Source organism: Aquarana catesbeiana, linkage group LG08, assembly GCF_042186555.1.
Source record: "Aquarana catesbeiana isolate 2022-GZ linkage group LG08, ASM4218655v1, whole genome shotgun sequence".
NCBI lineage: Eukaryota > Metazoa > Chordata > Amphibia > Anura > Ranidae > Aquarana > Aquarana catesbeiana.
In genome coordinates, this window is record NC_133331.1 from 45,209,252 (window position 1) to 45,231,567 (window position 22,316).

The following is a 22,316-nucleotide window of genomic DNA, read 5'->3' on the forward strand; positions in this document are numbered from 1 at the left end:
GCCAATATGAAGCAGGCAATATTTGGGTATTCCGACAGCAGATGGCTCTGGCTGTCAGAACACAATAGTCCTCAGCGGAGATCTGTCAATCTGTGCTGTTTTTGTGGATGGAATCTGCTACATATTGAAGGCTGAATGAAAGAAATATATACACATGTGCAGGCAAGCTTTAGATCCCTTTCACACAGGCGGACCTGATCGGACCATCCATCGCCCTCTATGGAGCGGCGGGTGTCAGCGGACATGTGTCTGTTGCAGAGTAGATTTGATTTAAATCATGATTAAGTGCTAGTTCACACCAGGCGCAGTTCCGTTCAGTTCTGTGCGCTTTTTTTCTGCACAAAATGCATGCACGGTGTTTTCCATGTATTCCAATGGCTCTAGTTTACACCATGCAGTCTGACTGGAACCGACTGTATCGGTGCACAAAAAACTGAACTGCACGGAACTGCATCTGGTGTGAACTGGCCCTTAAATCACTAGTAAAAAGGCTTGATTTAAATCAACTCGACTTAAATCTTAATTTTTAAATAGCAACTGTCATCTCAGTCCCCCCGGCGGCTCCTCCTCTGACCCGCTGTTGACTCACCAACAAGTCCTATTCAGTTTAATGGGACGGCTGGTGATGCTGCAGTGACACAACAAGGTAAGGGACGTGGCGGCAGCAGGTGAGTGGATGTCGCTAGCAGGCGCTGCCATGATGGATCAGAAATGACAGGTGCTCTTTAAATGTAAGTACTTATTCTTGCTGTAGTTAGACTCTTTAATATTTGCAAACAAAATGAAGGTTTCCCATTTAGAATCATAAACTGTCAGGTTAGTAAAACAACAATATCAGAACTGTACAGTTTGTAGTGTACATAGATTTGCAAAACAATGGGATAAAGGAATATTCCTGAACTTCGGTTTATCTCATGGTTACTGTGAAATTGTGTAAATGCATCAATGCAGTGCATGTTATCTCAGTTTGTAGAGCTTGGATTCACTGAATGAGTTTACCAAAAATGTAAATATTGCAGAATATACAGCCTCACGTTACATAACTAAGCTCCATTTCATGCTGAATAAACTCAAATTATTTATGGATCTTCAATAGAAAACAAATCTTTAGATAGATTTTTACTCCAAAAGCATTTTATTAAAAAAAATTGATAAAAATCAAAAAAATACAAAAAATAAAAAAAAGATTCAAATCAAAAAAAAAAAAAAAAAAAAAAAAAAATTAGTCTGATTTTTTTTTGATTTAAAAAAAACAAAAAAAAAAACACGATTGAGTTATATCCACTCTGATCTGTTGACACCTGCCGACATCCGATCCAATTCTATCTGCTTCTATCTCCAATTCTATTGTTTTTTTTATTTATTAATTAAAATTAATATATAAAAAAAATTAACAACAATAGTGAGACTCCTGAAGCATTCCCACTAAAAAAACAGAAGGGATAAGGATCCGTCCAGCGGATCGGATGGCCGTCAGATGTAAACGGACAGGCGGTCCGTTTATATCCAACCGCCCACACAGGACAGCGGACAAGCCATCCGTCTGCTGAGTGGGGAATCGCAGACAGATTGAATGCGTGAAAGTGTCCTTACAATTAGGAAACTGTAGAAAAAAAAAAAAAAAAAGTTGGATATTCTGGAAAGACAATGACCCACAACAGCTCAAGTCCTAGATAGCTGCAGCCACCGTCAGCCTGCCTTTGCACTGTATAGGCTGAGCAGCCTCAGCTCTTCACACACACCTGTCATTCCAGATGCAGATTCTTGCTGCTGGAATTCGCAAGGTGTGCTAATCGCCTGTGTGAATGGACCCCAAGAAAAACGTATACAGCCACACTTGCCATCCGGTAGCTTTTTGCTGTCTCTAACATTTATATCGGTGGTCTCATAACTGCAGCCCGGGGCCAGATGTGGCCCTTTTCTTGCCTTAATCTGTCCCTTGGGGTAATATTCCATCAACTGGCACCAATGATGGAGCAACATTCCCTCTACTGACACCATCAATGGAGAACTATTCTTCTCATTGATATTAACAATGGGGCACTGGCTGGTTCACACCAAAGAAACGCAGTCTGGATGTGTTCCTGCATGTGCGTTTTTGGTGCATTCTGCTGCGTTTTTGATGGGTTCCAGTAAACTTTCCCCCTTTTTTCTTGTCCTTAAATAAGGACATGTGCGTTTACCATGTTCCAGTACAATTCAGAGCAGAAAAAATGTAGCATGTTCTACCATTTTTTTTCCTGGAACTGGAATGCACTGGAACTAACTGCACTGGTATAAACTATGCCATTGGAAAAAAAAAAAACCACACACACCGGACTGCATGTGGTGTGAACCGGCCCTAAAACCAATAATTGGGTACTATTACTCCAACTGATACCAATGATGGGACACTGAAGCTGGGATATTTTCTACTTCCATTAGCCACAGTCCGCCCCCTCTAAAGACTGAAGGTCAGCAAAGTGTCCTTTGTTTAGAAAGTTTGGAGACCCCCGATTTATATCATCCATATGCCATTTATTCCACTAGTGGCAGGGGATGATGAAGCTGCGGTACTATCTGATGGAAGTAATGTATTCAGTTATTTTTAGGAACTACTTTTGCCAGGAATTGGGAACATAATAGGGCTGTTCCATCTCCACCCAACAGCTGGTCACACACGGATTACATTTTTGTCTGATTCATGCTGAGTCGTTGGAAAGTTGTTCCGTTCGTGGCCCTGCGAGCACCACCGGACTCAACAAAATTCTATTTTTCAACCAACTTTTGTCCAAAGTGCTGGGTGTAAAATTGGCTGTTAATTGGACCGTTGGAGTATTCTTACAGCTGTGGGGACTGGTTGTCAGAATAGGATAGCCGGCACTGCAGATTTGTCCATCCATGCTGTTTGGGGGGGGGATTAAGCGATTACTTTTGTTCAACCTGCACAGCTGAGTTGACATGTACACAGGGACAGATGCAGGGCCCCGAAGGCAGACAAGTGTGTGTTCAGTTCTTACAGCCACTGTGTCTTCATTCACTTATACAGGCAAGCAAATCATCATAACGCCAAATAGAACAACAAAGGTTTCTTCACACTGTATGCGGCTGAGCATCCATCAGATTGAAACCTTAAAGTGGATGTAAACCCTTACATATACCCAGTGAAGTGAACAGCCTCAGATAATACACAGAGATGAAACAAATCTCCCTACATAAGTTTTACATGTAGATCTGCTGTCTCTTTATATACCTTTTAGAAAGTTCACGTCCTGTTAGAATTTTCTCTTCCCGATTCACCTGTGGGTGTGGATTCTTGCCAAACACTGTGAGACAGCTGATTGGAGGAAAGGCACACACCCCCTTCTCCACATAGGCAGAAAAAGGAAGAAACAACGCAAAGCTGTGCTGTGAATAGACCAGCTCTCTGCTAATTTATAGCACCCACCCTGACACAAATTTCCGGCTGGGTTTTATCACAGTTGATGGAGAACTTGTCAGAAGTTCTCATGCTGATAACAGAAGAACGGAGCAGGAGAAAGTCACGGGACTTAGGCTCGGTTCACACTGCTGTGATGCGAGAACCTGTCCGAATCCAGTACGGGTTCCCGCATTGCATACAACTCGTAGGTAGTTCACACAGCCCTATGCGAAGCGCTTCGGGTGTCGATACAAAGGTAATGATCGGTTCGATTCGGACAGGAATCGGATCAGATTCTGGTGCGGACAAAAAAAAAAAAAAAGGGTTCTGCGTGACTTTGGTCCAAATGCGATGCAAATTCAGCCATACAATCTGTATGGCTGAATTCGCATCGCACAGACATCGCATGTGATTTACACAGCAGTGCGCATGACGTGATGTCTGACATGGCAGCAGTGTGAACCCAGCCTTAAGGTTGTGGAGAGAGAAAACACTACAGATATGTGCCCACCTCAAATTTCATGAATCGGGTTTACATCCACTTTAATGATAGATTTTAACACCACTAGCTGTGCAGCTGGCAGCAGTTGGAAAGCCTAGCATAATATTTTGGTCACGGATTTGCCGATTCCTAATCACTCTACAATATATTCAACTTTCCTTCAGGTAAAACCAAAATCCCCACATTTCGGAAGGATTAGTAGTTGGACTAGGCAATATAAGACGTCAGTGCTTTAATATGCAAAGATTAACACTCTATGTGGTTTGATAAGGTACAATGGGGCCGATTTACGAAAGCCATGTGTCATCAGTAGAGGTGCACGGTGAGGCGCAACGCACATTTTCATATTTACGAAATGGTGCGCCGGGTACAGAGCGAATCCCCCAGTTACTATAGCGATCTCGGCGCATGGGAGAATGCAATCTTTGCACCACTATGGACATGGCGCACGGCATCTTCAATTCAATATTAACAGAAGATGGAGGTGCCAATATTATGGGGTGATGTGAGGAAGTTTATTACCAACTGCCCAATAAATATGCCCAAAATAGAATGAGAAAGTAACTTTTTCAGAGCAAGCCTGCTGTGCCTGAAAGTATGTTTAGAACTGCGCGAGATCAATGTAAGAACTGCGCAAGCGCTCATTCAAATGCGTTTGTTCACTGTGCGTCCAAAATCTTAGTAAATGTCAGTGTTAAATGTTAGTAAATGTCAAGCAACGTAAATGCAATTGCATGGGTTATGCTGGTTCAACTTCATGTATTTTTTTAAGGAGATTTGCACACAAGTCATGTTAGCATGTTACGTTGCCAACATGTGACATGCACCTTGGTAAAATTATGTAAAAAGACTCTCGCTCCTCCTAAAATGGCATGGCGTTTGGGAGGGGCACAATATTTTTTTAGTTTGGGGTGGTATTTTTCACGTGGGGGTTCTCATTTTAAGCCTAAACAGATCCAAATGACCTTGTATGTATTGGGGGGGGGCGGCATTTTTTTTTTTGCTGTTAAAATCTTTCAGCTGCAATGTAGATTTGTAACTTTTCTCTAAAGCCGTACATCTTTGAAGCAGCATTTTGGATACATACTACAGATGCACCACTTTGCAGGCAGAGTAAAGATTTTTCAGCAATTTTGCGTTTTTAAAGGCACTTCTCCTTGTTTCGTTTTTGGGGTTGTCCAAATTGGTGACATTGATATTATTACCCTCAGGGTGGGATCTGGGCCCCCATACCCATTTTAAGGCCACTCACTAGAAGATAAGCCCGCCAAATGGGGACTAGCAAAATTAACAAGTCATTTCCCATAGACTGCAATGGTATTTGTTGTATAACTTTTGCCCACATTAGGCTCTTTGTTTGCCCCCCTGGACTGGGGGGGGGGGGGTGTTTGTCCCATCTGTAATCTTGTAGAATGCTGGATGATGTGCTTAATTTTGGACAGTGGGGTGGCTGTATTTGGGTTGGTCTAGGCATGCTCAGGGACTTTGCTTTTTTTTTGTGAACGGCACTTGGATTTTTCTGGGCATGATCAGTGAGTGTGCTTTTTGGGTTAATAATTTAAGGACAACCTTAACAGGTTTATCCGCTTTGAAATTCTGTCTCTACACTGGGTGAACTTGCATTTTGTGTGTTTCATGGACATGTGTTTTCATTTGCCTCATTAGCACGCAAGCCTATGTTATATAAAGCTTGCAGATAGCATTCTTTAACTTGCAATGAAAAGAGGCAAGATTGTGTGTGTGGGGCCAGCAAGAGAGTACATTTGGGTGTCCCTATAGAGTTTGGAACACGTGTATTTTCTCTCTATATTTTGTTTGTTATGTCTTTGCAAAACAGATGTGTTTTAGAGCAAGTTTTTTTTTTACTTTGGTTTATTGTATTTTTTTTGGGTGGGGGGATATTTTCCCCTGAAATATTTTTAATGTTGTCAATGTGTGTCATTTGTATGTTGTTTCACTTTGATTTAATTGCCTGTGCTGCATTATTTTGCAAAATCTTCCTCAAGATGTTGTGACTAATGTTTAAATCCTTAATAGATGTCAGTTTGTGGGCGCACTCCTGTTAATTTCCTCTGCAAAATGGTCAGACCTCATAACCATATTCTGTTAGTGTCTCAAATTAACATACATGTGTTTTTTGCTTTCCTTGCTCTTATCCAAGTCCTGTTTTGTTGACCAATAAAATTTATAGACAATTTTTATGTTTTATGTGTTTTGTTCATTTTCATACAACAGATTTCCCAGCAGCAGCTTAACCAGGCTGATTGGCATGGCAAAACAAAAAAAATAAAAAGGTGTGATTTGTCTAAACACTACTTTCCTGGTGCCTTCATGGTAGCATATGCATGGATTGTGTGTATGCTGCCATGGATAGGCCCCAGGAAAGGAAAATTACATAGAGGAAAGTATTCAAGTTTCCATTTTAGCGCAGTGGTTCTCAGCCTCAGTCCTCAAGTACTCCCGACAGGACATGTTTTGGGAATTTATCTTAGCTAGAATAGCTGTCCAAAATACCAAGCCATTGACTGATTTAAAGCACCTGGGAAAGTAGAAGGAAAACCTGCAAACATGGCCTGTTGGGGGTACTCGAGGACAGGGTTGAGAAGCACTGATTTAGAGCACTGAGCTAAAATCAAGCTCAAGACAATCCTATTCTAATTGTGGGCATTTGAGAGAAACCAAGTGAGAGTGTTAGAACCCCTGCTTGTCTTTTTTAGGTTGGACTTTTTGTCCCTTTTCTTAAAATTGGCTTCACTTCCTGTCACATAGCCAAACAGGAAGTGAGGGTAAAACCCTACCAATGTCTTTCCTTGGGGACACACAGGTCAATCTAACTAGTGTCCCCATTAGGCAAATTGCACTCTAGCACTTTGTTGTCTGCACCCCAAATTATTAGGTATTTATTAAAGGCAAATCCACTCTGCAATGCAAGTGTACCTGCTGCAAATCTGAGGGAAAGCACTGGTGATTTTATCATCCAATCATGTAGAAGCAGAGATGCTGATTTTTTTTTTCCCTTGCATGTCCTCCTCAGATTTCCAGCCAGTGCACTTGTAGTGCAGGTCCAAGATACCTAATAATTTGGGGTGTACACCGCAAAATGCTAGAGTGCAATTTACCTAATGGGGAAGCTATTTAGATTGACCTGTGTGTCCAAGGAAAGATATTGGTAGGGTTTTACCCTCACTTCCTGTTTGGCTATGTGACAGGAAGTGAATAAATTTGAAAGTGGCAAAATTTGTGAGGTGTCTTCACCCTATCAGGGGTGCAGACATCCCCAAAAACTGACAAGACTTCTAATGCCTCTGCACTTTATCCCCAAGCAAAAATAAGAAAGGATTTCATTTAGTTTAACTTTGCAAAGACACATTCCTAAGTTCAACTGCGATGCATGTCAATGGCCCATTTAGACCTTGTTTAATAGAAAACACCAGTTGCCTTTCACTAGAAACATTTGTTAGTCCAGTCCTGGAAATCTGCATCTGCTTTACTATTTCCCTAAAAATTGGGTTCCTGCAGCAAGAGGCGCCACCGATGTGTATGTGGGATGCGCAACTGCTGTGTGTGTGGAGGTATGTACCCGTGGCGCATATCTGGTTCCCAGAAGTGGTGGCCAGCACACAGGAATGACATCACGCCCCCTACAGGAAGTTGCTTGTACTGCTGCTAATCTTTTCCCACCACCATGTACAGAAATTCTCCCTGTTCTCTGAGGAAGAGATGATCCTTATTTCCAAATTAAGAAAATAATTTTTTTTTTTTTTTTAACATGGGGTGGTGTTTGTGTGGGTCCCTAACACACATTCATACATATTAGGGCCAATTTAGACAGGATCCGATTTACCTACCAGCATGTTTTTGGAGTGCGTAAGGAAACCGGAGTACTTGGAGGAAACCCACACAGGTACAGGGAGAACATGCAAACTCCAGGCAGATAGTGTCACGGGCAGGATTCGAACCAGGGACCCTTTTTGCCGCTAGGTGAAAGTGCTACCCACTACACCACTGTGCTGCCCAAATATATATCTATACATGTAGGTTCTTGTGTCCACCAGCAGAGAGAAGTTGGGTAGATGCCACACTCCTAATTCTGGAGGCATAATAATGGTCTAGCACAGGGGTCTTCAAACTACGGCCCTCCAGTTGTTCAGGAACTACAATTCCCATCATGCCTAGTCATGTCTGTGAATGTCAGAGTTTTACAATGCCTCATGGGATGTGTAGTTCCGCAACAGCTGGAGAGCCGTAGTTTGAAGATTCCTGATCACTCTAGCATGTCTTCAAAAAAGGTGGTTTCTCATGTGCCTTGTATAATGCCCAAGAAATATCGTTAGGAAAATACAAGTGGGTCATGGCACATCTACATTCCAAATTTGGCACTTAAAATGGTCATGTACTATGCAATCTGATTGGCCAATCTCTGTACAACTCAAAATTTCAGCAAAATAGGTAATAGGAAGACGCACTTGAACAATTCATTCAAAATATAGGAAATCAATCAGGCTCTTGCACTAAATTTAATTTATTTAAGATCTAACTGATTGCAGTGTATGGTCACCTTTAAAAGATCAAGATCTGAAAAAATTAATTTATTGGGTTTAGAAACACTTCTCTGTTCTTTGTAATGTATTGAAAGATTTGGGTAAAAATAGAAAAAAAAAAAAAAACACATTTCAAAGATATATTAGAAGTATAGGAATATGTAAAGGAATGAGATTAGCACGAAAAGGGTTAATTAACTGAGAACACCTACTAATTGCCTAACAAGACACATTCAATGAGATGAAATTAATCAACTGGTATGGGCGTGTGCTATTATCAATGAGAAAACTGCAGTTACCTTAGCGACAATTGTAGGCTACATATTTAATATCGTTTTGCACTTCAAAGTGCGCTGGTTCAGTTAATGACTTTTCCAGCGCACTGATTAAGGTATGAACTGGCACAGTGCATTGTTCTTAGTAAATCAGCCCCAATATGCAATGAAAATAGTATGGCTATTGGATAATCTAATCAATACCTCTAATAAATGTGTAAATGAATAAATTCCCATCAAAACTAAAAATAAAAATAAAAAATACTGACTCATTGTTCTGTTTAGTCATTTCTCATAATAAGCTGGAACTGTGATGAGGAACTAAAACACACAACAGAGTTCCAAAATCCAAACTGATCGACAATATACACTATATCGTCAAAAGTATTGTGACGCCTGCCTTTACACACACATGAACTTTGATGGCATCCCAGTCTTAGTCCGTAGGATTCAATATTGAGTTGGCCCACCCTTTGCAGCTATAACAGCTTCAACTCTTCTGGGAAGGCCGTCCACAAGGTTTAGGAGTGTGTCTATGGGAATGTTGATCATTCTTTCAGAAGCGCATTGGTGAGGTCAGGCACTGATGTAGACAAGAAGGGCTGGCTCACAGTCTTCGCTCTAATTCATCCCAAAGGTGTTCTATCAGGTTGAGGTCAGGACTCTGTGCAGGCTAGTCAAATTCCTCCATCCCAAACTCACTCATCCATGTCTTTATAGACCTTGCTTTGTGCACTGGTGAGCAGTCATGTTGGAATGGGAAGGGGCCATCCCCAAATTGTTCCCACAAAGTTGGGAGCATGAAATTGTCCAAAATGTCTTGGTATGCCGACGCCTTAAGAGTTCCCATCACTGGAACTAAGGGGCCAAGCCCAGCCCCTGAAAAACAACCCCACACCATGGCCTGCACCTCAGCCTGATAGAACACCTTTGGGATAAATTAGAGCCGAGACTGCAAGCCAGGCCTTCTCGTCTACACCAGTGCCTGACCTCACCATTCCCATAGACACACTCCTAAACCTTGTGGAAAGCCTTCCCAGAAGAGTTAAAGCTGTTATATCTGCAAAGGGTGGGCCAACTCAATATTGAACCCTACGGACTAAGACTGGGATGCCAATAAAGTTTATGTGCCTGTAAAGCGAGGTGTCCCAATACTTTTGACAATATAGTTATGTAGGAGGTCACTTCTGGATAATAGGGATTGATGGAAGCCATACAATTATATATATGTCACCTGGAGCTCTATGAGATCCTGCAGCATGTGTCTGTTCCAGAAGAATCGCTCATCCACCTAACAATGACAAAAAAGAAAATGAGGCCCGAATCAATGTACACAGAACCAGGATCGCCCCTCATGCTGCCAAACACACAATTGGTAGCGTTCCTTACACCGCCAAACACACAACCAGGAGCGCCCCCACCCCCGCTGTCATCACACAAACATTCTATGCTGACACACACGAAGCACCCCTGAACGAGGACCCACAACAGGGGCGCTCCTTGCACTACTGACACACAACAGGTAATGACCCTGACACTGGCAACATATAAACTAGGAGTGCCCCTCATGCCACCAACACACAAGCAGGAGCGCCCTTCACATTGCCAGCACACCACCAGGAGCGCTCCCTATGCCACCAAGACACAATAATAAGCTCCTCCTTACAGCACCGACGCACACCCCACATGCCACCAACACATAACAGTGGTGCCCCTCGTACCTTCAACACCCAATAGGGGCGCCCATTAAGCAACACAAACAGTGACCCCACCATTCCAAAAACACACAAAGAGGAGAGCCCTTCACCCTGATAAACACACAAATAGTAGCGCCCTCTATTCCACCAACACGATGGGGAGCCCTTTTGCCCAGCACATGATCAGGCGCCCCCACACTGCTGATAAACAGTAGCAGGGCCCAACATGTAGTAGGAAAACGCACTCCTCTTCTTTCACTCCTCAACCTCCAGCCAAGCAGCAGCATGCCTATAAAAGAAATGGAGTAGGTAGACATACCCCTGTAGTCACTTACCTTCTGCCATAGAGGTAGCCCAGTCTTCTCACTTGTGCTCTGCCTCTGCACAGTGTTGGTCAGGTCATAGGTCCAGCTGTAGTAGAAGGAGTCCGAGTCCATGAACATTTTGAACAATTCATCAAGCAGCCTCCGCTCAAGCTTCTCCCTCTCCTTACTTTCCCTCACCTGTAATCCAATAAGAGATATATCAGATGTAGATCTTAAACAACAAAATCATGCAGATTAGAGTTGTTGCAAACCGCAAACATGAAATATGAACAAAGCATATCGTTCTATAGTGTGTACTTGTCTTATTTCTGTCTGCTGCCCGTTCTTCTGCTATCTGCATGAATCAATTCTGACAATTTTTCCTGACACCAAGAAAAAAAAAAAAAAAAAAAACAAGGTGACAGAGGAGGGAACTCTGATTGACAGCTCTTAGCTCTGGTGCTGTGTGAAAGGGGGGCCCCTTCCCTCCAATCAGCTCTCAAAGTTCACTGAGCTCTGCAGTGTGTAATTTCAGCTCTCTGCCACCTTTTTCTGACAGCTCAGACAAGCTTTATAAATTCTGAGAAGAGAAGACTGCAGGTACAACTTATGTAGGAGGCTTTGTTTCATCTCTCTGTATCACCTGAGGACAGTCATTTCACTGAAGATATGTGAGGGTTTACAACCACTTAAAATTTGTTAGTAAGAACAGGCTCTTCCAGAACAACCACAGGCTTTTCTAGATTTCTTTCAAAAATGTAAACTTCAAAAATGATTTATTGTGCCAGAACAGGTCCCTCTTCTAAAACCAGCAGTTTGGATAGCGATCCAGGGCCACCGAGGAGCTCTGACCTGTGAGCCGGTGAGAGCCTGAGCTGGCCGCTCCCTCCACCCTCAACAGCCCAGCGCTCCATTGAGTGCTGCAGGGGCAGACAGCTGGTGACTGACAGTCACCAGCTCTCTGCTCAGGGAACTGTGAGAACCGAGCAAACGGCTGTGTTCGATCGCTCGGTTCTCAGTGTTAAAGCTGGCAGGGGACAGATGGAGCATCCACTTAGGTAAGTATGAATTAGAAAAAAAAAAAACCCCATACTTCTCTTTAAAAAAAAAAAGTTTAAAACAAAGTAAACGTGATATACTTTCCAATCTATTTACTAACTCTATCTGCATAGAGATTAAAAATAGGCACTGTTGATTGAGAGAGAGTGAAGCTTCACTTTAAGTTATCTTTCTGCCTATTTTGGATAGTGCTGCTATTATTATGAAGAGTATTAATAAGCAAAATTAGAGAAAAATCCAAACACACCTCACATTCCCCCTTTATGCACCTTCTCGTGTGATCTACAACCCTCCTGTGCTTTCCCTACTCGCATAACATGCCAACCCCCCCCCCCCCCCCATTAGCCCCTTGGCACACTGCAAACCCCCATGCACATGCCCTGGGCACCCTTTTGCTCTGCTCTCACACCCCCTTCCAAGCACCACTTCATACACCTCCTACATGCTCAGACCTAACTCAGTGCACCACCACATGTCATGGGCCCCCCCTCTCATATGCCCGAACCTTACTACATGCATGACCATACGAAGCAGACCTGCACTAAGGGAACCACAATCCTCCTCCCTCTGTGTACTGCACACACTGCCCATAGTCCTCACTACGTGTCTTCTCCCTATAATAAGTCACCACATTTCAGCTGCATGCTGGGAGGAATAAATAGCATGACCTTCTTCTTATTGGGAGCAGAGACATTGGATTTGATCTGTGTGAAGGTCTTCAGAAGGAATTTAGAGTCGTCTGGAGAATGACTGATCTTCTCTGGTTTGTTGATACCGAAATGATGTTTCTTACACAGCTGAGAAATGGAAAAGCAGGTTGATGATCAGAAAGCAAACGAATGGCACATCATCTGACATTTACTCGGTATACAACAACCAACATCAATATTGTCTCATCTTCACCCAGACCCAGAATATTCTCCAACCTACTAAATCTAAAATTGTATCGTTCTCCTCAAGAAGATACAGCATTATTTGTACAAAGCCTCCTGTCACTCCTCAGTCCTGACAAATTTGCTTTGAATCCAGGAGCCAGCTTAAAAAAAAAAAAAGTTAGGATCCAGTTTGTGAGCGTGCGTGGCGATATGTAACGTGTAGCGCAATCAATGTTTTCATGCATTAGCGCCAACGCATGCGTTTGTACGTGCGTATATGTGGGGGAGGGGGCCTTAAAATTAAAAAAAAAAAAAAAAAATTAGGAAGAGGATTTTATGTGCTTTCAATTTTCAATTTTTACAATTAAAAAAAATTGTTCTTACCTTTTTATTTATCACATAGGGGACAAAAAGTCCTGTCATGTGAGGTTTTTTTGGTGACAGGTTCTCTTTAATGAGACATGCAGGATCTTAAAGACCCTGCATGTCTCCCCTGTGCTCCACTCAATATAATGCAGTACAGTTCGCACTGCATTACATTCTTTCCCAGGCATGCTGGCGGGGAAAACTGTCAACGGGGACCCGGAAGTGACGTCATGCACTTTGCTTCCGGATCAGGAACAAGATGGGGAGGAAAGCGGATGTGTGTCCACTTCCTCCCTCTCCTCTACCCTGCAGCCCCCGCTATGACGTTCTTGGGCCCGCAGATGGGCAAGCAGAGCCCCGGATACATAGCAGGGGGGTACTTTACCCGCGTCTGTGGAAGCAATCGGGCAGCAGCAGAGCCGTGCTGATTGCCCGCAGCAGGGCTAAATGTAGAAAATAAACTACCTGCCCAGCGCCCGGGAACTGCATGTCCCAGGTGTCGAGCGATAGAAATTGCGCATCCCTGAAATAGTAAATGGGCTGACAAAAGCCTAGGTGTCAGGACCAGAGATGCACTAAAATTTTGGTGGCCGAAAAATTATCGGCATTTTGCCGATAATGGCACTGAAAAGGCACGTAATTTTACAACGATTTTACCGTGCTTATGGTGTGTTTTTCTTAGGTCATGTGACTCAAAAAACCACATTAAAAACACAACTCAGGTGCGTTGTTGATGTGTCCTTGCTGCATTGACAATTAATTTCAAAACGGGGAGCAAAAATACCAAAAGTGCCCAAAAAGCAGCAAGAAGGATCAGCGTGAAGACTTAGAATTTAAAAAGGGATGTATTTTTCTTGAGCTTTACTTGGGCTAAAAGGTGGCGATCATGGGTGACAAAGTCATTTATACAGATTTGATGCTTTGACCTACTTTCCGTTTCATGGCCTGTGACAAATTTACCGGACTCATTGATACCTATTCTAAAGCGCAGGCGATAAATTTGGTTTATTACTACGCTATTTAAATGGTTAGAAGTTTTTACATTCTCAGCAGCTACATTCCAGCTGTCTAACAATTTTTTTGGCAAAAGGATGAAAATCCTTTTACGCTATGTTTTGTACTCACACTTTTCATTAAAAGTCTGCTGAACGTGAATATAATAATAATATTATATATATATATATATACACACACATACATATATATACACATATACATACACACACATATACATATTTGTTTATGCATTTATTTTTTTAACTTAATTTTGTATATTTTGTATTTGTATTTTCTAGTATTATTATATTATTCTATTTTTTTTCATTAATATTATGTTTATTAAACTGTCATTTTCAGTTACATGCATCCTGAATTTTCAGTACCAAAATGTTCATTTCGGTGCACCTCCCGATGCCTGCGATTTGTCGAGCCCTGCCTCAGTCCATCCTGAAACGGTACAAATGCCATCTAAAAAAAACACGACCCTAAAATCAGTACAATAGCCATCTAGGGCACTTACATCCAGCTCCAGGTCTTGCGGCTCAGCCGTAGACAGCGGGACGACGGCAATCTTGGTGATCTTGTAGATCTCATGGCCCTTGGGAAGGACACCGATGAGGGATTTCTGACGGATGAGCAGCAACCACCAAGGCAGATCTGCAGAACAAACACAATATCATTTGATTCTCCTCTTGACAGCTCAGTGTCAGCCGGCAGTGATTGGACCCCAGGCTGTGGCCTTTCTGGTACCATACAAGGGCACTCCACCCATGTCACTTAGGAAAGAAGCAGACATGCATCACCATTTTATCCCACTGGATATGAATGGAGCCATCAGTCTTCTAACATATACCATATCAAATTTGTTGCAAACAAAAGGTTTATTTTAACACAACTCCTATAGTTTTACTGCTGTGACACAGTGGAAGAGATTTACAAAAACTGGTGCAGCTGTCCAAAGTAAGCAATCAGCTTCTACCTTCAGCTTGTTCCATTAAGATTTGACAATAAAACCTGAAAGCCGATTGGTTACTATGCACAGCTGCACCAGATTTAGTAACTCCCCCCCCCCCCCAAACATATTTCACAAATTCTCAGGAATCAGTAGTGTATTCTAGGTAACAGACGTTGGGTACGCCAAACCTCGCAAAAACCATCTCGCTTCATCACCCTCTAGTGAGCTTTACAAATCCACTGGCAAGAATTCTGATTTATGTCAAGAGCCCAATTATGACATTAATAAATAACTAGCAAATATGTGCCTATTTATTAATGTGGTGAATGTCTGGGGTGGGTGCAGGTCATCGATTGTTGTCATTGTGTGCAAGTGAAAGGCTTCACATACAATATTTCATTTCTATTGTGTGAGTAAATACATGTTATAGAATAAAAGTCATTAGTACAGTGTTTCAAAAATAACAACCCAATTTCAAATAGGTAAATTTAATAATAAAAAGGTTATATTACTAAACCCACAACAGTAAAATCAGTGTGTATATGCAGTAAAGCATGCTTGTTATACTCACTGTGGAACCTGAAGGGGGTTAATCCTCCTCATTGTCTAAAAAGGCTGTGTGATCCTGTCTTCTCTGATCCTTCCCTTATTTTACTGTCCCCAATCCATCTGCTGATAGCACAGAGCCTGGGGGCACTCTGCACGTGCTCAGTTTGGTGTGTATTGCTAGAGACTTTTTTTTATTTTCTTGGGAGGGTGCATGTGATAAGCACAGGGCCAATCAGCACTGTCCAGAGGGTCGGGGGTCCTGCAGCCTCATAGGACAGTGAGAGGAGAATGAAAACTCCTCCTATAAGCTTTAACCAGACACTGAAAGAAGTCACAAGACTGCTATATACCGCTGATGAGAAAAGGTATTTGGCAGTTTATATTTACTAAAAAATTATTGCATTTCCATGTTCTGTGTACTGTGGGAGACCATATATAGTGAATGCAGGGTCCTGGGTTTAGTAACACTTTAAGTCCTCAAGTTTCACTCATCATGTTGTAAATGCTCTATGTGCCCTCCACCCGCTGCATGGATAACATCAAGACGATAGCAGAATTTGTCCCCAACGCGTCAGAGTGTCTTCTTCCACAGAAGTTACTGCAGCCGTGATTTTGTTTTTGAACTCAATCAAGTCAGTGGGTAATGGTGGAACATAAAACATAGGGTTGGTTTACTAAAGGCAAATAGTCTGTGTACTACAAGTGCCCACTAAGTGCACCTGCTCTAGATCTGAGGCGAACATGCAAGGTAAAAAAAAGAAAACAGCATTTTTGCTTGCACATTAGTGGATGGTAGAAATCAGCAGAGCTTTCCCTCATTTCAGAGATTTAACTCATATCTATTGCAACTTCCCTTGTAGTGCAGTTGAAGTGCACTTGCAGTGCACAGTCTATTTGCCTTTAGTAAATCAAACTCCCAGGTTTTACATATCCCCACAAGAAAAAGTCACAGGGTATAATGTCTGGAGATCTTGGGGGTCAAGAGTTTAGTGCCAAGTCTTGGGGTCCCGTGCGACCTATCCAACAATGAGGCAATGTTTCATTTAGAAACCGACAAACTTGGCTGTGTCAATGTGGCCGGTGCTTCATCTTGCTGAAAAATGAATCTTCAGAGTCTTCATTAAGTTGTGGGAAAAGCCAGTTCTTCAGCATTTCAAGACTGGAATGTCCCATAACAGTCTAACTCTCAAAAAAGAAAGAGCCATAAAGTCTTTGTAGACGAAACCGCACAAAACATCAGTTTTTGTTGTATCTCGCTCATGCTGTACAAGTTTGCGTGGCTTCTTAATATGCGAAAATTGTGAAGGAAAACTTAGAATACCACTTAAATGAAAATGCTGCTTCATTACTAAAAATCAACCGCGGTAAGAATCCTCCATGTCATTTAAAGAGCATAAGATAGAAATCTAAAAAAGTTTTTTTTTTTGTCACTTATACGAAGAGCTTGCACTAGTTGCAATCTGTATGTCCTCCCTCTTAATACACGCTAAACAAACAGTCGTATGAGGGAATTGCAAGTTCTCCACTAGCACCATGAGCAGACAAGTGCAGACTTCGTTGAAAAGCCTCTTGAATTAGTTGCACCTTTTCTCTGAAGTGCGTGGTCGCCCTGGACTCTTCATAAACACCCCAATTCTTCAACTTGTTTATACCAACGATGAATGACATCCTTGAACAGTTTAATGAATCCTTTCCTGCTTTTCTCTTTTCCTCCACTGTCCCTTTATCTGGTCCTAACACTAAAGATGCTTGCACTAAAATTAAGAAAATTGAAGAATTGATCATGTCAGCCAACCAACAGTGGTGGGATGTCTGTTTCTGAAACAGTATTCTGAGTCCAAATGTCCCCACGGGGACTTTGTGTACTTAAGAATTGCCCTTTCTTAGATAAAGATCTCCAAATAGAGTGGGAGCAAATCGCAGATTTTTGTACCCAAAAATGGATCACACTATTGATCACACAGAGAGACAGGGAATTCTCTACCCTGAAACAGCAGATAAGGAATAATATCATATCATTATCTTCTTCCATTCCCTCAGCCTCCAGAGAATGGTCCAATGATTCCAAGTTCCATAGAGTTCTCAATTGGAAAAAGAAAAAAAGGTTTGAATAATATACCTCCACTCATGTCTTCTACTTCAACTTCCCATACTCACAATCATTCCAGCCCTATTACCTCCAGATTTGATCACCAGATTGTTAATCCTATACCTTCCAAACCCAAAACTCCTGGTCACCTTCCATCTTCCCACAAGCACAGAACATCATCTTCCCTCAACAATGGATCACAGGCCCATCAGTTAACGTCTGTACACGCTACATCAGGCACCGAGTTGTACAAATGTTATTACCAACAAAGAATCATCCATTATAACATCTGTTCCATCTACCAAACCCACCATCACCACAGTGATGGAGGATATGCCTATCGCTTCTATATCTATCGGTTCTCCTATCTTTCATGATGTACCATCTACTTCGGGTATGGCCAACATCATAGCTCCAATCTGTGATCTTCCTACGATGCCATTGACTCCAACCATAATGATCCATCACACAATATAGTTGGGAACATTGGTAACATACCCAGTCGCCCAAGTGCCCCCAACACATCTTTGTTATGGTTAACCCCCTGATCCAGCCCCAACAAAAGAAAACACGACGACGGGGCAGGAGAGGGGGTAGATCTAAGTACACCACACCCAAAGAAAATGCGGAGAATGTAAAGATCTATAATTTGTCTGTCTTCCACCAAGTTTACAGACACTGAGCTATCACTACTACAAGGAGGCCTTAAATTTTGCCCCTACTGTTCTGCCCAATTCATTTACCATCTTCAAAGATTTGAATAAATTCATCCGCAACATTACCCTCAAGAGACATTTCAACTTACAGGCTACTAAACAAAAAGATGCCATTGTTGTCATTGCTGATACCACCCCAGAGCTTGACACTATATTCAATACCTCAGTAGAAACACGAGCCTTGAGTGATCTGGTAGAATTATGGGATGATTGTGACGATATGGCACAAATTCTGGAATCCCAACTAGCCTATTCTCCACCTATTAAACATACCACTTTTAAGCCTACACATAATAAAAGTCCCTACATAGAATCCTTTTACCAGGTGGTATACTCAGTGTGACAGACTCACCCGAGACAGAGGCTTTTGGAGGGGACTGAATGCTAGCCTCTTGCCTACAGACTATGGACCCTGGCATTTGAGGGAGCTACAAGCATTTAGGAAGATATTCTGTTATGTAATGCAAAAGGGCATTATTAAGGAGGCCATGATGGTCTCTGCCAGTTTGGGACTCAGCAGCCAGATGAGGGAATGGAAGAGGAAGCAGCCAGCTCACCTCCCCAATGACAGCTACACAGTTTGGGAGTGGAGGAAGCCAGTCTCCTGCCCCAACGGTTAGCCAGAGAGGAGGATGTGGGAGTCCCCAGCAAAAGTGCTGGCAACAGGGCAGAGTGCTACCAACCTCTGCCCAGCACCGGCAACAACTGTGGAGTTCCAGGGAGCCGAGGCAGTCACCCCCCCTCTCCAGCGACAAGCTGATGTAATAAAGCTTCTACTCCCAGCTGAATCACTGGCAACAGGGCAGAGCGCCGCTGGCCTCTGCCTAGCACCTACAGGGTCTCTACAGGAAGCTGGGGCAAACAGCCCCTCTGCCCAGCAGCAGACTGAGCCCCGGAATGTTAAAAACCACCCAGCTGAAGCGCTGGTAGCTGGACAGAGAGTCAATGACCTCTACCCAATACCTACTGAGTTCAACTACTCCTTGCAGCCAAGAACGGAGATCATGCGGACAGACTTTGTGAGTTCACTCTGCCCAACTAACACATGTCCAGACCAGGTGGCGGTCTGGGACCTTGTTAGTCAACTTTTGATGGGGGAGAAATTGGTTTGTAAAAAAACGTCCCACACTCTGCTTGAGTGCTTTTATCATATACCGCTTCCTCCCAGTCTGAATATAGATATCAGATATCCCAACCACTAACAACCACAATCAAGACAATACTCGTTTTGTTGCTGAACATGGGCTGTTTTATTTGATATGGCACACAAATATATACAGCAGGCTGACAATACAAACTGTAACCAGAAACCTATTTAACATGAGCTAGTTATCTAATCATTTCCAGACTAGGTGACTCCGAAATATGACCTTTCAGGGTAGACTTGCCGTCTCCTCACTCCCAACTTACAAAACTCATAAGTATAAACACATCCCCCAATAGTTTGTTAGGAGACAAAGGTGTGTTAATGAGCACAATACATTATTGGGTGAAAGACCCTAGATCTCATTAATCAGCATTCCTTTCACTGACATCTGTCCACAGAGTCCCAAGCTGGCAGAGGCCATCATGGCCTCCTTAATAATGTCCTGTTGCATTACATAACAGAATATCTTCCTAAATGCTTGTAGCTTCCTCAAATGCCAGGGCCCATAGTCAGTAGGCAAGAGGCTAGCATTCAGTCCCCTCCAAAAGCCTCTGTCCCGGGTAAGTCTGTCACACTCAGAACGTCTGAATATATGCCAAAACTCGAATTCCAAATCTGCACGTAACAAAGCCAAAGCTTACTGCCCAAGAAAGTCTAGCTATAAACAGGTTAAGCAAGAATGAACACATAATCATTAAATTGGCAGACAAAGGCGATGAATCACACTGCCTCCTTCCGATCACAACACATATACTAAGCTTAAAACAGATCCCTTACCAAATTACATCAGGGAATCCAAGAATTTGATTGCCATGGCTTTATCTGAAGAAGTACTTTGAAAATCTGAAGCTTCCTTTTTCCATAGACATTACTATAACGTACCCTATTTTTACCATCTTCCCAAGGTACACAAGAATCTTCATAGTCCTTTCCTCCTACATCTGGATGGCACCTATCTTTTTGCGTTATTGCAACCATACACTTGGGAACCAACATACTTGTGGGTCTCTTTAGATGTGTGCACCTTGTACACTTCAATTCCACGTTAGGCGAGACTCCAGGCAGTTCTGCATTTTTTATCTGAGGATACTGAGATCAACTCCAGTCTCAATTTATTCTGGCAGCCACTAGATTCTGTCAGGAACAGAACTACTTTAAATTTGAAGATGACTGTTACCTTCAGAAGACAATGGGGGCCAAGTTTGACCCCAGTTACACCAATTTCACAATGGGCCTATGGGAGACCAGGTGTATCTGGGATCACAACCCATTCGCAGCCCACCTGGTCTTCTATGGGTGCTACATTGATGATATCATTATCATCTGGGATTGTCCTCTTTATACTGTTCAGGAATTTGTGTCACATTGCAAATAACAGCTTTGGTCTCTCCTTTACTTCAGAGGTAAACACCACCTCTCTCTGTTTTTTGGACTTGGAACTCAGTCACCTAGAGTCCACCATCACAGCCAAAAGCTGCACCAAGCCTACAGCAGGAAACTCTTTCTATACTTTACAAGCTGTCATCACCCTAGATGGGTTAAAAATGTTCCTAGAAGCCAATGTTGCCGTTTACGGTACAATTGTACTAGGCTAAAGGACTATAATATACAAAGTGTCCCCCTCAAACAGAAATTTATAGAAAAAGGGCTACCTTTCAGACCCTATTGATCAGGCTCATATGGTTTACAGGACTAAACGACATCCCCAAATCCAAACAGTGATCACAAGAAAATGTAGGAGCAAGGATTCATAACCCAATACCACAATAAACACTGGAAAATGGAGAGAGTATATTGAAAAGACATTGGGCTATGCTACAGCAAAACCCCCATCTAAAAACTACCAATTTTTGCTTATAGGAAGGCTCCGAATGTCAAAGGGGAAAGTGGCTCCTAGCAAAATCAAATCCATTCAATCCACATCTGACAAAACTTAATTGACAATTATTCCTCTGGTGGGCATGTTTCAAATGAAACATGGCCAAAAATCCTTTGTCCATAAAAGGGAAAGACATACACATTCAACACTTTTCACAATTGTTCCTCCATGTTGTGGTTTATGGTTTATGTTTTCCTTGTTGCACGTTATATGTGGGCCGTACCATCAGGGCCCTTCGTGACAGATTTGGGGAACACCGCAGGTTTGTAGATGCTGGTTTCCCCAAACATAGCGTTCCCCGCCACTTTTTTGAATACCACAAGCAATCCTCTAAAGACTTAAAAAGTATGGGTCTTTGAATCCATTTCAGACAAATTCTCCCCGGCAGAACGTTTCAAAAGGTTGTGTTGTCAGGAAACGTATTGGATTTTGCACTTTAGATACACTGTCACCTAGAGGAACGAACGAGGAGATCGAAATCAGCACTGTTATTTAATAGGGCTGGTAAGATCTTCCTGATCATATCCTAGTGGGCTGTCCAGGGATCGGCAACTGGTTACCCAGTGTCTTAACTGAATAATTCTTTTAGAATGGCCCCCCTTTTTCATCTTTATAATACATCCAATGACACCTAATTTTATTCTGGAGAGTATTGGGTAAGCAAAATGCGTAGGGTATGTATGCATGTAAATACGTGGGTGTATGTACGTTGAAGTGCATGCTTATATGCGTGTATGAATATATGTATCCCCTATAGCTATCACTCACAACTAAACCATCATTTGTATCTAGTTAAAAACTGAGGATTTACACATATGTGCCGTGGAAGGGTCACCGAGGGGTTAATGCGCATGCTCTGGAAGGGGGCAATAAGAGGGTTATATAACAGTAAAGTGTTATAACAATTAAAGTAGACAAATATTTTAGATTGTCAAACAGGTCGGTGTCCTCTTGACACCCAG

The 22,316-nt window shown here is 42.4% G+C and overlaps 1 protein-coding gene across 1 annotated transcript in view; it reads right to left on the bottom strand.

Moving 5' to 3' along the window:
- INPP5F (inositol polyphosphate-5-phosphatase F) overlaps positions 1-22,316 on the bottom strand; it is a 62,520-nt gene that overhangs the window by 24,458 nt on the left and 15,746 nt on the right. The window contains exons 3-6 of the mRNA XM_073595775.1: positions 14,540-14,676; positions 12,448-12,576; positions 10,751-10,918; positions 9,953-10,009 (exon numbers count right to left, since the gene is read on the bottom strand). Coding sequence (XP_073451876.1) covers positions 9,953-10,009; positions 10,751-10,918; positions 12,448-12,576; positions 14,540-14,676 — 491 coding nt within the window. The remainder of the gene's footprint in view (positions 1-9,952; positions 10,010-10,750; positions 10,919-12,447; positions 12,577-14,539; positions 14,677-22,316) is intronic.